Source organism: Sphaerodactylus townsendi, linkage group LG05, assembly GCF_021028975.2.
Source record: "Sphaerodactylus townsendi isolate TG3544 linkage group LG05, MPM_Stown_v2.3, whole genome shotgun sequence".
NCBI lineage: Eukaryota > Metazoa > Chordata > Lepidosauria > Squamata > Sphaerodactylidae > Sphaerodactylus > Sphaerodactylus townsendi.
Genome location: NC_059429.1, coordinates 25,676,478 through 25,692,030, shown reverse-complemented (window position 1 = coordinate 25,692,030; position 15,553 = coordinate 25,676,478). Strand labels below are relative to the sequence as shown.

The 15,553-nt window shown below is 43.6% G+C and overlaps 2 protein-coding genes across 2 annotated transcripts; one reads left to right on the top strand and one right to left on the bottom strand.

Annotated features, from left to right (window-relative positions):
- The first annotated feature begins 2,003 nt into the window (after positions 1–2,003).
- On the top strand, positions 2,004–6,170 carry MRPS14 (mitochondrial ribosomal protein S14). The gene is made up of 3 exons (XM_048496487.1): positions 2,004–2,123; positions 4,554–4,715; positions 5,781–6,170. Exons 1-3 carry the CDS (start codon positions 2,085–2,087, stop codon positions 5,961–5,963), a joined length of 384 nt encoding a protein of 127 aa, XP_048352444.1. The 5' UTR covers positions 2,004–2,084; the 3' UTR covers positions 5,964–6,170.
- A 1,012-nt stretch (positions 6,171–7,182) lies between these two features.
- On the bottom strand, positions 7,183–14,175 carry LOC125432676 (calcyclin binding protein). The gene is made up of 6 exons (XM_048496486.1): positions 14,017–14,175; positions 11,940–12,135; positions 10,858–10,954; positions 10,111–10,210; positions 8,726–8,820; positions 7,183–7,483 (listed from the first exon to the last, which is right to left on the bottom strand). The coding sequence occupies exons 1-6, from the start codon at positions 14,023–14,025 to the stop codon at positions 7,324–7,326; spliced, it is 657 nt and encodes a 218-aa protein (XP_048352443.1). The 5' UTR covers positions 14,026–14,175; the 3' UTR covers positions 7,183–7,323.
- Positions 14,176–15,553: the final 1,378 nt, after the last annotated feature.

The following is a 15,553-nucleotide window of genomic DNA, read 5'->3' as shown; positions in this document are numbered from 1 at the left end:
ATACAATGGAAAGAGGGGTAGCTCTAACACTCTTCTTGATGTGAGAATAGGTGTTACAAATATACAAAATAGCTGTTGTCATGAGTAAATGAGTATGAATAGCAATTACTATCAGGAACTGCAGGCCCCAACCCAAATCTGCCTCTTAGAAAGCATTAACACCCCTCTTTTCTAGTTGCTAGTTTAGAGACAGGAAGCATGTATATGCAATGGTGGATTTCACAATAGGGCTCTCTGACTATGAGGGAGGATGGAAGAGAATACTGACTTAGATACCCTTTTGTTACTATTAGTGTACATATACTTGGGACAGACAACCAAAAGAAGGCAAGGGAGAGGGGGACAGCTAGAACTTCCTCATAGATCTTATTAGACACAATGAAGCCGTTGGCACATCTTTGTCTAAGGTATTGGCGCCCCCTAATGTCAATTTTAATAATGTCTTATTCTGTTTCAGCTCATTTTATGGTCTAATAAGAGAAAAAGACTAACTGCAAACTTTTTACACCTCTCTTTCCCTCTCCCAAAAGGATGAAGTGTGCTGATTTGGAAAATATTCAGATGCATGCTGGCAAAGGAGAACTGGATCAGTGAGAGACTGAGGCCTAGTTCTCTCACACAGCAGATGATGAAGGAAGCCTGTTTCTAGATTGGGGTCCTACAGGTGGCCCCTTCTGCACACGCAAAATAATGCATATTCAATCCACTTTCACAATTGTTTGAAAGTGGATTTTGCTATTCTGCACAGTAAAATCCAGCCTGGATTGAAAGTACATTATGCTGCATGTGCAGGCCAGAGGGAGGGAGGGAGGGAGGGAGGGAGGGAGGGAGGGAGGGAGGGAGGGAAGGAAGGAAGGAAGGAAGGAAGGAAGGAAGGAAGGAAGGAAGGAAGGAAGGAAGGAAGGAAGGAAGGAAGGAAGGAAGGAAGAAGGAAGGAAGGAAGGAAGGAAGGAAGGAAGGAAGGAAGGAAGGAAGGAAGGAAGGAAGGAAGGAAGGAAGGAAGGAAGGAAGGAAGGAAGGAAGGAAGGAAGGAAAGTTAGTTACTGGCATGGTCCTCTCGGGTCTTTCTAGGTTGGCAAGGGGAGTTGGGAGGGGAATTGGCGAGGGCACTGCTGGGATGCCTTTGGGCTTTACTGATAGCAGCCCATTGATCCATCTATGGCAGAACAGAGATCATTGCAAGTTGCTCTGGCTCCTTGCCTTTCTGAGGGCTCAGCTTGCCTTTGACCTGGAGTGGCTCCCTTGTTTGACTCTCTCCTGACTCCCAGGCAAAGAGTGATCCAGAGAGAGACCTCTGATCCTCCTGCCTCGCATTTTAGACCCAGCGCCAGTTCTTTTTCGGTACCAGGTGCTCCAAGGTGGGCTGCTCCCAGGACAAATGCACAGACCCTGGAAGTCCAATTGCACTCTAAAACAATCTTTGGACCACCCAGCAGCCCCACACTCTGAAGACCTTCTTTGCAAGAAGACAAACTGCAGTGCCCAGTCCAGACACTGCTTTTGGCACCATGAGCTTCTATTTGGGTAACCACCTTGGCCTGAATTGCTGAAAGATTCCAATAAGGAACTGGAAGTTACATGCCCTCTGCTTTTAAACTTGTCCTCAAATACTCGTCCTTGGATTCACCAATCAGAAACTAGGAAGTGTGAATAAGGAACTGGAAACCAACTTCAGCCTCCTGCTTCAAACCACCTTTCTGCTATGGTGCTCTTTCAGCCTAATCTCTCTCTCTCTCTCTCTCTCTCAGCTCAACCACCTCACAGTTTTAGGATTTTTGTGGTAAAATGAGTGAGAGAGAACAATGCATGCCGCCCAGAACGCCTTGAAGGAAAAGGCGGGATATAATGCACCACATATTTTAATTGCGTGAGAATCCTAAGTGTTGCTTGATGTATTCTGCTAAAGAAGAGGAAGAAATAAAAATGCTATTAAAGTCCACAGCTCGTGGACGGGTGAGCCTTCTACGGAAGGTCCTGCCTTTTTGTTCTCTCGCGCACGCGCAATCTCTCCTACATTTGTCATCCACGTCTCTGACGTCTTTGCTGGCCGCGCAAGCGCAATTGCGTGGCATTGTGGGTCAAACATGGCGGTGGCGCTGGTGCTGCGGGCGGTGTCTCAGCAGGTCAGAGCCGCGTTGGCGACATTTCCTCCCCCTCCAGCTCTCTCCCGTCTATGAGACGTCTCCGTTGGTCGTTTCTTCCTGCAGTAGACTGTGCGCAATTCTAGGCATTTGCAAAGGAAGCAAAAAGGCTTCAGCCGGGGAAGCAGAGGGGAAGTGTCTGCAAGCGCAGAGTCCCTTTCCTCAGTTTCCAGCTGGTGATAGCGCAGTGGCCCTGAGCACGTGCAGAGCGAGAAATAGCTTTTAAAGAAGTTATATATTGCGAAGTGTTATGCACGTGCAGATACTTCCCAGTCTACTTACCTCGTAACCTCTGCCTTATAGAACATAGGGGTGATGTACTTATAAATGTTTCCTCTTCGCTATGGAAACAGAATGACGCTTCTCGTGGTGATCACAGCTTCCTTGAGGGTTTCTTGAGTTTGAAAATGAATGAGATATCAGAGGTGACACTGCAGAGAGATCCGTGTGTGTGTATGCTTACATGTGTTATATGTATATGTATATATGCTTACATGTGTTATATGTATATATGCTTACATATATGAGTATATAGGTGAAGTTTATACACACACACACACGAGAGAACAAAGCACCTATGGCATAAAGAACAGTGACAACTGGAAAGCATGAAGTGAGATATCTGGTGTTACCTTGTTTTCAGTTTTGTTAGTTGTTAAATAACACCTGCAGGAATATGTTGCTTCCTTGTATGTTGCCTGTATTGCTATTTATGTTTGATTTCAGTATTGTCTAGGTTGTATTGGAAGCTGACCTGAGCCCGTGAGGGGAAGGATGGCATAGAAATATAATAAAATACATTTATGTAAATAAATGATCTGGTTTATACAGGGGGCAGAATGGGTTTTTTTTTTAGTTGTTAAAAACAAATAAGGAGGAACTAGAGTGTTCATCTTAATTGTTAAGAATGATTCTTGCCATACTTGCAAAAGAATATACAATGTGTGCGTTAAGTGCCATCAAGTCGTTTCCAACTCATGGCGAACTTACAAATCTGCGTCCTCCAGAACGTCCTGTCATTAACAGCCTTGCTCACGTCTTGCAAACGGAGGGCCATGGCTTCCATGATTGAGTCAATCCATCTCATATTGGGTCTTCCACTTTTTCTGCTGCCTTCAGCATTTCCTAGTGCTATTGTGCTTTCCAGTGAGTCTTATCTTCTCATGACATGAGCAAAGTACAGTAGCCTCAGTTTAGTCATTTTGTCCTCACACTTAAGAATCTTTCCTATCTTCTTCATGGCTGCCTTTTCCAGTCACAATCTTCTGATTTCTTGGTTGTAGTCTCTCTTTTGATGGAGCCAAGGAATAGAAAGTCCTGAACAATTTCAGTTTCCTAATAGTCAGCCTTAACGTTAAGTATACAATAGCAAGAAATAAATATTGTTCTGACGAGTTAAAGATGAACTGCATTTGAATGTGAATTATTATTCCTCGGTTGTTTCATTTGTTGAACTATGTGTATTGCATGTCACTGCCCTCATCATGGTCTCATTTCAGAGGAATTTCCATCTGGATAATACAGGTTACTGGTCTTTCTGTTTCAGAAATGGAGGCAAGTCAGTATTTGCCTACCCATAAAGCAAGGCATTAAATCAGTCGCAAGGGTGGCCAACCTCTGGTGCTTCAGATGTTCACGGGCTACAATTCCCATCACCCCCTGCCAGCATGGCCAATTGGTTGGCCACCCCTAAACCAGTCGGTGAGCCAGGATTTAATCCCATGACCCCCAAGGCCATTATACAAACTGCACGGGATAAAGCAGAGTACTGGGATTCTGTGTAGTTAACATGAATCAATGTCAGGCAGATTTCCCAGTTTCTGCCCATTTCAGGCCACAAATTACCAAGAAGTATATGTGGGCACATAGGCTACAGCAGGTTACCAAATTTTACATATGAATAGTAGTGCTCAAATTATCAGCAAATGGGAAGAAAGTAATATTGAGCTTTATGAATAACAGGTGTGCTATTCAACTTCAACTGTCCTTTATTAGGCATATCAGCAAAAATAAAGCAAAATACAGGACAGAGCGGGTATTAAAACAGGACACAAAACTGGACAAAGCACATAAGGTTGGTAAAGAAGAGGTGATCACGTTTCCATTATGTCTTTGACTTGAGAACTTCTAATAAAAATTCAGCTGTTTTTCCAGTTATCCCGCTGTTGCTATTATTGAGCAGATGAATAGTCTTTGTATGCTCCGAACAACTTTTTTTATTCCCTAGAGCCGGGACAAGTAGGGAGAGTCTAGGTAATGCATACCTTGGGCAAGAAAACATAATATGCTTGAGGGTCTCAGCAATATGCACATGTTCTATCTTGAAGCAGGTGTGCTATTGTGTAACCAGACATGTAGTGCCTCAACCACAAGACTTGACAACCTTTGACTGTAATTTTCTTTTATTAATAGATCCCCCCATTTTCAAGTTGTCTTGGCCAAGTAAGGAATCGTTATGTGGACTGGAGAATGTTACGTGATGTTAAGAGAAGGAAGATGGCCTTTGAATATGCAGACCACCGACTATGTCTAAATGCCCTTAGAAAAAACACTATTTTGCCAAAAGAACTCCAGGTAAGAAAGAAATCAGTCAGCCTGTGCTGTACCCCAGTATGAAGCTACTTTTTTAAAAACTGTATCACATAATAACCTGATTATGAACAAGGGTCTTGTGTCTCCTAAATCTGCTGCCATGAATTCATTGTATTATCAGTTTATCCTGATTCCAGCATCATAACCACTCCATTACTTAATTATGCCAATAAAGGTACTGAAACGAAATCCTTACTTTATTGTAATAGATCTCCAATAACATGCAGCTACATACTATATAGTAAAGCATTCTGTTGAAGATCTGGCAGAGATAGGGAGCCGACAGCAAGCACTTCCTCTGATTATTGGAAACAGGGAACAGCAGCTAGTACATAGGGGATATCCTTAAACCAACATTTATCACAAGCCAGCAGCTCCAGCAAACATCTGCCTGCCCTTTTTGCTGTGCTAGCAGATGGAAAGAAGGCTGTGGCTCATGAGGTGACTCATGATTTTTGCTACCACTTGTGAAAGCAAGAGATATGGCAGGTTGTTTCCTGGGGGCCAGTGGCGGGCTCTTGGTGGATGCAAAGGAGGCAGACTCATAGCTGCTTTTCTATTTTCATTCATACAAAACATGGAAGTGCCTTTTTCTTGTTATGAAACAGTGAGGCCAGACTTTTAAGAGATCAAAAAACCATGGTGAATAACTACAAGCAGCAAAAGAACTCGGAACATTTGATACATGTTATTTTTGGTTGTTGTGGGTTTTCCAGGCTGTGTGGACGTGGTCTTGTAGATCTCATTCCTAATGTTTCGCCTGCATCTGTGGCTGGTGTACCACACAGCCTGGAAAACCCACAACAACCAGTTGAAGCCAGCCATGAAAGACTTCAACAATACATATTATTTGGGTGCTGTGTGGTTTCCGGGCTGTATCTGCCAGAGGATCCTCTGAAGGTGCCAGCCACAGATGCAGGCGAAACGTCAGGAGAGAATGCTGCTAGAACACGGCCATACAGCCCGGAAATCACACAGCACCCAAGTGATTCCGGCCGTGAAAGCCTTCGACAAACCATTAATACATATTATGTTTGTTTGTTCCAGGAAGTGGCAGATAAAGAGATTCACGCCCTGCCCCGAGACAGCTGCCCTGTGAGGATCCGCAATCGGTGTGTGTTTACCTCCCGTCCACGAGCTGTGGTGAAGCGCTGGAGGCTCAGCCGAATAGTTTTCCGTCACCTGGCTGACCATGCTCAACTCTCTGGGGTACAGAGAGCAATGTGGTGAACCCTCATCAAGGCTTTTCAAGGGAAGAAAAAAAACCTGAGCCCTGTTGCAACTCTTTAAGATTTATTGTACTGAAGGTCTTAATGCTAAGGATGGTACAAGGGGGGAAATGGAAGGAAAAGTACTATATAGAAGATGAGCCAGCTTCGGTTAACCTGCTGTTAAGATATTTTTAAATACAATGAAAATATATTCCCAGTCACTAAATTCTGTTGATTCCTTGCGTTTCTTATAGAAGACTGCTTTAAACAGCAATGCAGGTTGTTGCGCTGGAGCAATACTGAAAAGAAATGCCACGTATGAAACTCTCACAGGATGTAGCATTAATACAACTGGCCCTTATAAAGGTTATAGAAAGAGGCAGTCAGAAAGGGAAGAGCTAGCAGGGTTTGAAAATAAAGGGGATCTGGGGGATTTTATTACTTGACACTCTTAAGAACACAAATACACAGACTGGATTTAAACAGGACTGTACATATGCATGGTGGGTGGGGAATAGATTGCACATACTTTGTAAGCTGTGAAAGAGCATACCTGTCCACAAACTATACATGCATGAGCTTCCTTCAGCCTGATGGCCTTCAAAACATAGGGTCTGCACTTGAGCTCTCTTCCATAGTTGGCTGTGTAGAGGGGGTAAGTTAAGTGGTCACTATTCCTATACACATAGACAACATACTTACTGTGCCTACACAATTATTACAAAGCTCCCCAAAATGTAAGTGCTTTAAACAGACTATGGGCACTGATTACAGCTTGCCCACTCTTCCCATGGTGTCCCATCCATGAAGATGAGTTGGTTTTTTGTCTTCTGATTAAGCCAAGAAACAGATTTGGTCTCAGCTAGCATTTCTAGAAGCCTCTTTGCCTAGCACCCATAGGGCATGCTCCTTCAGTCCATGAATTAGCAAACAGTAGCATACAACCTCACTCATTAATCTCGCATTAATCAAACTCCTTCCATGTTTAGTAGCGAAGTCTAGCAGGATTATGCCACAGTAGCCTCACTGAAACTAAACTGGTCTGGGGTTGGTCAGTGTCTAGATGTCAACCTGCCTTTAAGTTCCTTGATGGAAGAAGAAGAGGAAATAAGATGGAACAAATAGAAGGCAAGCACTGATTTCAGAGAACACACAGATACATTAAAAGTAGTTATTTTGCCAGTTTCACAAAAGCACTAAGGGCCTTGAGGAAGCAAGGCAAAACACTTGAAGGGAGATGCTTTATAGTATATTTTTATTTTATTTCTCCAACCTGAAATGCAGAGCACCGTCCTTGCTTGGAAGTTGGCTGTGTAAACACCACTTTTTCTGATCTCAGTGGCACATCAGAAGCCCCATATAGAAAGCCTGCTGTTTCTTCAAAGGTCTAGTGGTATATCCTCTTTTGCTTGTTTCTCTCTGCTCTCAACCCAGGCTTTATTAATGGTTCTTTTCATCTCGTCATCACCTTCAGCATACATCTTTTTCAGGAGATTCATCAACCCCTCACTTGGATCTGATGTGTCATACGATGCTTTCCTAAAACAGAAATGCACGCATAACAGTTGCTACCAATCCGTCCAACTGTGGCTTGTTTTGTAACAAAGATGGAAGAAGAAGAGGAGTTTGGATTTATATCCCCCCTTTCTCTCCTGCAGGAGACTCAAAGGGGCTTACAATCTCCTTGCCCTTCCCCCCTCATAACAAACACCCTGTGAGGTAGGTGGGGCTGAGAGAGCTCCGAGAAGCTGTGACTAGCCCAAGGTCACCCAGCTGGCATGTGTGGGAGTGTACAGGCTAATCTGAATTCCCCAGATAAGCCTCCACAGCTCAGGTGGCAGAGCTGGGAATCAAACCCAGTTCCTCCATATTAGACACATGAGCTCCTATGCCACTGCTGCAATGGAGAACTTTAAGAAAACACGTAGGAATGCCTCCTTTAGCATTACTAAAAGATTCAGTCCTCACCAGATACTACCCAGAAATCCCATGGGTGACAATAGGGCTCACTTCTGTGTAGTAACACTGAGTTATAAAGAGGCTTCAAAAAGTATAACTTGAGCAGAGCCAGGGAATTCAAGTAACTTACACTTCCTCTCCAGCCAGTTTTGAGTAACACCTTTCAAACAATAACACTTAGTATAAGATTGCAGTGGAGATATCATAATACTGTGGTCAGTTTTGGCTGCTGCTATGACTGAACAGGTGTGAAAAAGAACTGTACAAGTAGGGAAGAAAGGCTCTTCCTGCTTCAATTTAGAACAGAGCTACATGCAACACCGAAAATCAAACTTGTTTAGGGAAGAAGAGAGAACACAGTACAATGGTCAGAGAGCTGGAGTAGGATTTGGGAGACCCAGTTTGAATCCCCACTCTAGCTTGGAAGCTGGCCAGGTGACTGGCCAGAAATGAAGGAAAACAATGCAAGTTAGTTTGGGACCTCACAGCAGGGAAAGGCAAGAGTATAAATGAGGAAAATAAATAAGGAAGATTTCAACGTGAATTACTACTGTGGGAATGTTCCTTAGCTGAGACAATATGAATGTGGTAGCTCTCCTGTTCCAGGAATCACAAAGTAATTCTCAGCTTCAAGAACCTCCATGCATTTTATGTATGTCCTATTATGGTGGTCACATTCAACAGACATCTATGCAACTGCAGTAATGCTGTAGCAGGTGCTATTCCCAGATTACTCAATGGGCCGCTCCTCTAAACAAGTTTCAGATTTTTTTTCTTCATTGGCTAACACAAGATCGACAGAACTGAGAGTGACACACTTACTCTTTCTCCTTTGTCTCCTTTTCCACTTGAGTTAGGCACTCCCATTTTTCCTCTTGCTTCTTCCGACATAATATCAGGACCATGTCAGTCTTGATCTGCAATGCGAAGAAGGAAAGGAGTGCTTCAGCTTTTCAAAAAAGTGGGAGATGTTGAGAGGTGGAATAATGAAGCAGGATATCAAATGAAATCTATTACACTTCAAAACCCCAGGAAAGCTGCATTATCTAAACAACTGGAAAATATGTGTGCAGAGTGACAATTATAGAACAAAAGTGGGTACAGTAGACATTGCAGAGACAGCTAGTTACCAGCAGCTGCCTAACGCTAAGGCTGTTATACTGTGCAACTCACCCTGCGTCATTCGTCATTTATTTATTTGTTAGCCATAGGCCATACAAACAATGTCAGCAATCACACATATGAATTACACGAGAGATTAAAACCAATAGTTACATAGCATAAGACAAAAATTTAAAGCATAACAACGTTCGAACAGCATCTTATGATTATGTCTATACGCTAACACAATTGCTCTCCCCTCTAAGCTTAATCAATAAGAACATAAAAGAGGTCACTTTCTGAGCTATTTCTGTAAAGACGTTGGCCATAAGAAAGTACAATTTACTTTCCTCACTATCTTTCAATTTCTCTAAAAATTATCAGAAGTAAAATATCCATGGAAGTAAAATACCCAGGACAGGAAGATGCCCAAATAAGGCACTTCAAAGGTTTTGGAAACCTCATGGCGAGGGGGATAGAGAGTAAGGGAACAAAGCCTAGGTGACTCTGTCATGGCCTAAGCTAAGGGAAGCACCTCTTGGCTGGAGGTCCCAAGAGATCCACAAGGATGCATTCGGCTGACCAATTTCTCTAAACGCATGTATGTTTTATTTCTTTGTTTTGAACTTTTACAATAAACCCTTGGGAAATCAGCTGGCCTGGAGTCATTAGGAGGGAAAAGAACCCGAGACCGAAGTAAGATAAGAGTGGCTCTCCCAAGCTTAATCTTAGCCTCAGTCATCATACTGTGTAATTAAAAAGCATATAGTAATGCAAGTGGCACAGTAAATGTAGTATAAAATCAGAGAGCTCAAAAAGCTCAAAGTCACTAAGCAACTGCTAATTTGGCAGTTATTAATGGGAACAAATAATATGCTGCTGCCTAAAAATGTGCTAGTAGCACTAAGAAGCAGCATCTTAATAAAGTTTTAAAAGTTAAAAAATTGGAGCAATCTTACAAAGCTACTAAACCGACACCATCTTTTTTTCTTCCCAACTCACCCTGTGTTGCCAGTACTAGTAGCCCCCTAGAAACCAGCTATTCAGTGCCAAAATCATGGACGTCCACAACCACTATTAGCATGTGTTACTTGAGATGTACAGACCTTCCGTGAGCTGTTCTCCACAGAAATGGGTTTCAGCAGGTTATTGAAAGTCATGGAGTAGTTCTTGCCATTCAGATTCTTCACCAATAGATCAAATGATCTAGACAACAGAGAAGAAGCGTTACCACTGCACACAGAGAGACAACATGACATGCACTGCTCTGATGTTAGTTTATCTGAATATTTGGAAGATGAGGTCTGGATAAGATACAAGAATTGCATCACTTGAAGACTTCACAGTGAACGTTATCACATATGGAATACGAAAGTGTCAGAAACAGAATCTATACCACAACTGTTCTTTCAGTTAATTTATTATACTTGCAGACCACCCTTCCCCTTCCGGGCTCGGGGCAGCTTCCAACAATTCATAAAAATACAGTAATTTTATGAATAACGATAAATCAGAATTAAAAATCAATACTGATATTTGTGACTACAGCAGACATAAAACTCTAATCCCTACATCACTGCTGGAGATACAACCCTGGCTCTGAACAACAATTATAATCAACATGATTCTTTTATTTTAGGTGGTCTACAACAACGTTACTTGGCCTTGCCACATACAGAAGCTGAGGTTGACCTTTTTATTCATATTCACATGTGTCATTTCACCAAGTTGTTAAGAAGCAAGTTGGAATTAGTTTGTAAGCTCCTGAAATGTCTCTGCATGGGAACAAAGCGTAGAGAAAACAATGCCAAAAATCATTCAGGTTTCAATCTGGCATTTGGCATAAAACCCACCTTTCTGTGAAACGGACTTGCACATTCTCAGCTGAGAGATGCTGTACTCCACTTAGAGTGATGTAGATTTTCACAAATTTGTCAGACTGATCCCAAGCTGTAAAGGTTAAAAGAGAGCCATCTTATAAGATTCTGAAACGCACTCCAAAGATGAAGAAAAACCTGATCTGTCCACAAACTCGATTTGTTTCCCCACTCCTACACACAAAGCCTGCTGGGGACCTTGCCTAGTCACAGTTCTTCAGACCTCTCTCAGCCCCATCTGTTTCACAAGACATCTGTTGTGGGGAGAGGAAGGGAAAAGGAGTTTGTCAGCCACCTTGAGACTCCTTACAGGAGAGAAAGGCGGAGTATAAATCCAAACTCTTCTTCTTCTTTCCTAAATTAGCTTTAAACGATTCACATGTACACTTAGATACATAAGGTAATGTATGAATAATGTAAGATCATGGTTTCCATATACATACAGCTATTATGTGACAGCTGCCATACATTCAAGCATCAACCTCTCCTATGGTGTTAGCTAGGTATCTAAGAATGGGAAGGAAGCTAAGTGATTGTGGGGCAAAAACGTTAAAAGCAGGTACTAAGATAAAAGAGTTCTGTGACACGCTGGTATCATTGCTTGTCCTGATCGTGCCTCTTGGAGCCTGGTAAGGCAAAGACTACCACCAATCCCACTACCATGGCAGACCTTAAACCAGGTATTTCCATATAAGGAGGGAGGTGCAACTATGCAGATTCCTGTGAGAGTAACTCCCACTGAAATCAAAGGACTTGCTTCAGTGCACCCTGATCCTGGAAGCTTTTTCAAGACTATTTTATATGCATAATTTACATAATTTATTACATTTTTATCCTGCCCTTTCCCAAGATGCACAGGAATGCTTGCGTAGTTTTCAACAGCCCCTATTTTATCTCACAACAACTCTGTGTGCTAGGTTCAATAGAGATAATGGCCCAGTGGAATTCATGGCAGGGTTCTCATCTGAACCCAGGTTTCTCAAATCCTAGCCAAACACATGCTTATAGTTTCTTTAATCCATTTTTATTAATAAAAAGAGCTTATGAAAGTAGTCTACCATAATTGTTGATTTTCACCGTGTAGCCTGTGGGGGGCTGTCTTTCTTCTTCAGATATCTCTGCTTTTAGTTTAGGCGGTGGCTGGTTTTTTATTTCTTTCTCTAGTTTATTCTTTTCTGCCAGCAAGACATCATGAATTCTCTTCCTTGATGCTTTTTTCAGAAGCTCCTTCACCTCCTCCAAATCTTTCTGTAGCTAGATGAAGCACAAAACATGCACATACATTACACACTGATTTCTCTATAGAGACAAATATTTCCTTTTCTTAGATAGGAGCAACCACTCCAAGTCGCAGAATTGTCCAGACTGCAATCATTTCCCCTGCAAAACTCATCTACCAAGCAGTCACTTCTTATGTTTTATCCATCGGGTTGGATCCATTGGCCCCATTCCTCTAGGTGAGTCAATTTTCTCCAGCAAAAGAAGCTTTCTGCTGATAGGACAAGAGTGCCTTGCATCAGCAGAAGCCTCCTTCCATCAGGAGAAAGTACCTCTGCTAGTCAAACAGATCCAAGGGATTCAATCCACTGGATTAGTTGTGTTAGTAGCATCTGAAAAGAACTGCAGCCAAATCATTTGATGGCCCTCTCATAGGTCCATGAATTGCATTGTGTTCTGGAGTGCTGCAGTAAACAGTGATCGGTGGGAGGTCAAGTTTGCATATATTTCTTGAGGGAGGCAATCATGCAAAATTCTTTCAACATGGGAATTGCATCATGTTATGTTTTCAGAATGCAAACAGCAATCCTTGACATGAGAGACAGCTTTTAGCCTGAAACAATGACCATTTCTGCTCTTGTTTGATGAACTGACGAAGCTTGATGTTTCAGAAAAGAACTTCAAATCTTTTCCATTTGGGAGACAAAACATAACCCATGATAAATTCTAAGAAACTGGTCCTGTTAAAATACTGCCTTTTAGTAACAGATCCTAATCTTTCTCCACAAATTGTAGGCAACACATGAAGATCCCATTTATTTTACAACAAACCTGTGGGGTAGGTTAGAATGAGAAAGAGTGAGCGGTCACTCAGAATCATCCGGTCAGCTTGAGGGGTAAGCAGACATGAATGTTGATCTTTCCCATTCAGGTTTGCTATCTCCAATAGTCACTATACCATCCTTTTCGCAAGGTGTGAGAATCTGACTAAGCTTTACACTCTATCCACTACACTTGCTTGTTTATAAAGAGGTTCTGCTCACCCACTGGGGCTCCCTGGTATTGTTCAGAGATGGGCCAGTGTGGGAAGAAATCTATTTCGATGCTGCCTTGGTACTCTCTCTAGCTCCTACCATTACACACGATCCAGTCCTCCTACCACTTCCACTCCTCCAAGCTCCCCGATCACTCAAAAATATGTGTTTTGCCTCATTTCTATTGCCTCATTTCAACATGGGGAAGCCACCGGAACCGGTTGTTAAATTATTTAAATCCCACCCCTACTCCTATCCTATATCTAAAGGACCTGAACAAATGGCACAAAATCTTACTAAAGATCTCACAAAGAAACCACAATGGTTAGGAATCACCGCAAGTGAACATGAATTGCAAACAGCAGGGAATCACCACCTCAGCTCTTCCTATTGCAATTACATAATACATACACCAAAGGCAGCCAAGCTGCATCATTGTGTCATATTATCAGGAAGATGTCCTCAGCAAAGGATCCCTTCAGTTGGGATTCGCCCCCAGTCCTTTGCCCATCAGCCACCTCCTCCTTCTATCAACACAAAGCCGTGAGTTCAGTTCCTTGGGCCTCCAACACGTGAAGCTGCCCTGTAACGGTTCACACACTGCACATGTGTAAAAACCATGGCAACTTCGCAGTTAAACCATACTACTCTCCAAATCCGGCAGCATCTTCAAGGCCAGCGACATGTCCCAGTGTCATCTGAAATGGTGGAACAGAATTCAAGTCCAGCAGCCCCTTAAAAACCAACTAGATTTCCAGGGTAGAAGGTTTCATAAGCCTTTGTCCAATACAAATGACAAGGAAGATCCGCCATGAGTGCATTCTCATTGGTATGTATTCCCACAATGACACAGCACCGTCCCATGCCCTCCCCTCATCCTCACCTCCTCCATGTCGTGGCTGACCGGGAGACCACTCACGCGCGCTCACGTTTAAGCCCTTGTCCCGTAAGGGGCAATCTACGCATGCGCATACCAATTCTTAAGGCAATGTCGCAGCTGTCCCCCTTCGACGCCGCTCCCTCCTCTCGAACTTTCGCGAGTCGCCGCCCCCTGCGCGTCACCGGCTTGGGTTGTCTGTTGATCCCGGGGCACGCCCACACCGCCGCTTTCTCCTGTCTGCAAAGAGGCAGAGCAATGGCGAAGGACTTAACGCGACACTTTCTTCCGGTCGCCATTCGAACGCGACATTTCGAACGCCGCAGCACCCACCCGTCGTTGGTCCTACCCTTTCGATTGGGAATCGGAAGTATTTACATTGAGTTCTGTGAGCGCGTCCATTTCCCCTTTTTTCCATAGAGCCGGAGTACGGCTAGAACGACACGCTCAATAGTCAGTTCTTAAACGGAAAGACGCACTTAAGTTGCGACTCTTCTTACGGAGGCAGGTTGACGTTACGGTAGACATTGGTCGTTCGTGGAGAGCAGGAGGCCGGGAGCGGCTGTGCTTAATCGGGCAGCGCCGCTGGCATACGAGGATTGACAGTGAATCTGCTCACTCTGTTTCAGTACTAAGCAGTAGTACTCGGCGGGATTATTTTTACTTTTCTGGCGCTAGGGTTGCTGTGTGCAGCTCCTAATACGTGTCCCCGCTCCAATAGGGATCCCCCAGAATTACACCTCCTCTTCAGATTTAGACAGTTTATCTGAAGAAAAGAGATGCTTTGGAGGATGGACTCTGAGGCATTGTACCTCAGCAGCAGTGGCGTAGTGGAGCAGCAGTGGCGTAGTGGCTAAGAGCAGGTGCATTCTGATCTGGAGGAACTGGGTTTGATTCCCAGCTCTGCCGCTTGAGTTATGGAGGCTTATCTGGGGAATTCAGATTAGCCTGTGCACTCCCACACACGCCAGCTGGGTGACCTTGGGCTAGTCACAGTTCTTCTGAGCTCTCTCAGCCCCACCCACCTCACAGGGTGTTTGTTGTGAGGGGGGAAGGGCAAGGAGATTGTAAGCCCCTTTGAGTCTCCTACAGAAGAGAAAGGGGGGATATAAATCCAAACTCTTCTTCTTCTTCTTCTCACTGAGATTCATGTCCTCCACAGGCACTTTCCCCAAATCTCCAGGAATTTCCAAACATGGCCAATCCTACCTGCCCATCCCTGCGCGGAGGGGGGGGGGACGACCTGGCACCACTGATTCCAAGGCATTACTCAGTGAGAGACTGCCCACTTGGGAGGTGGATAGGAGCAGTGAAGCCTCCTACCAACAGGTTTTCAGTGGTGATCTGTCCAGACTTAAGGCATACAAAGTGATTTCCCACTCTACTACTAGGGCCTAACTATTCAACTGACCACTTTTCCTTCCTGGCTTCTGTGGGCTGTCTGGTCTAGCCTGATAGTTTTAGTTCTTAATTGTCCCAGTGTTTGTGGATTTCAATGGCTTCCCTGTGTCGTCTAACATAGTCTCTGTCGAGAAGCTACTGA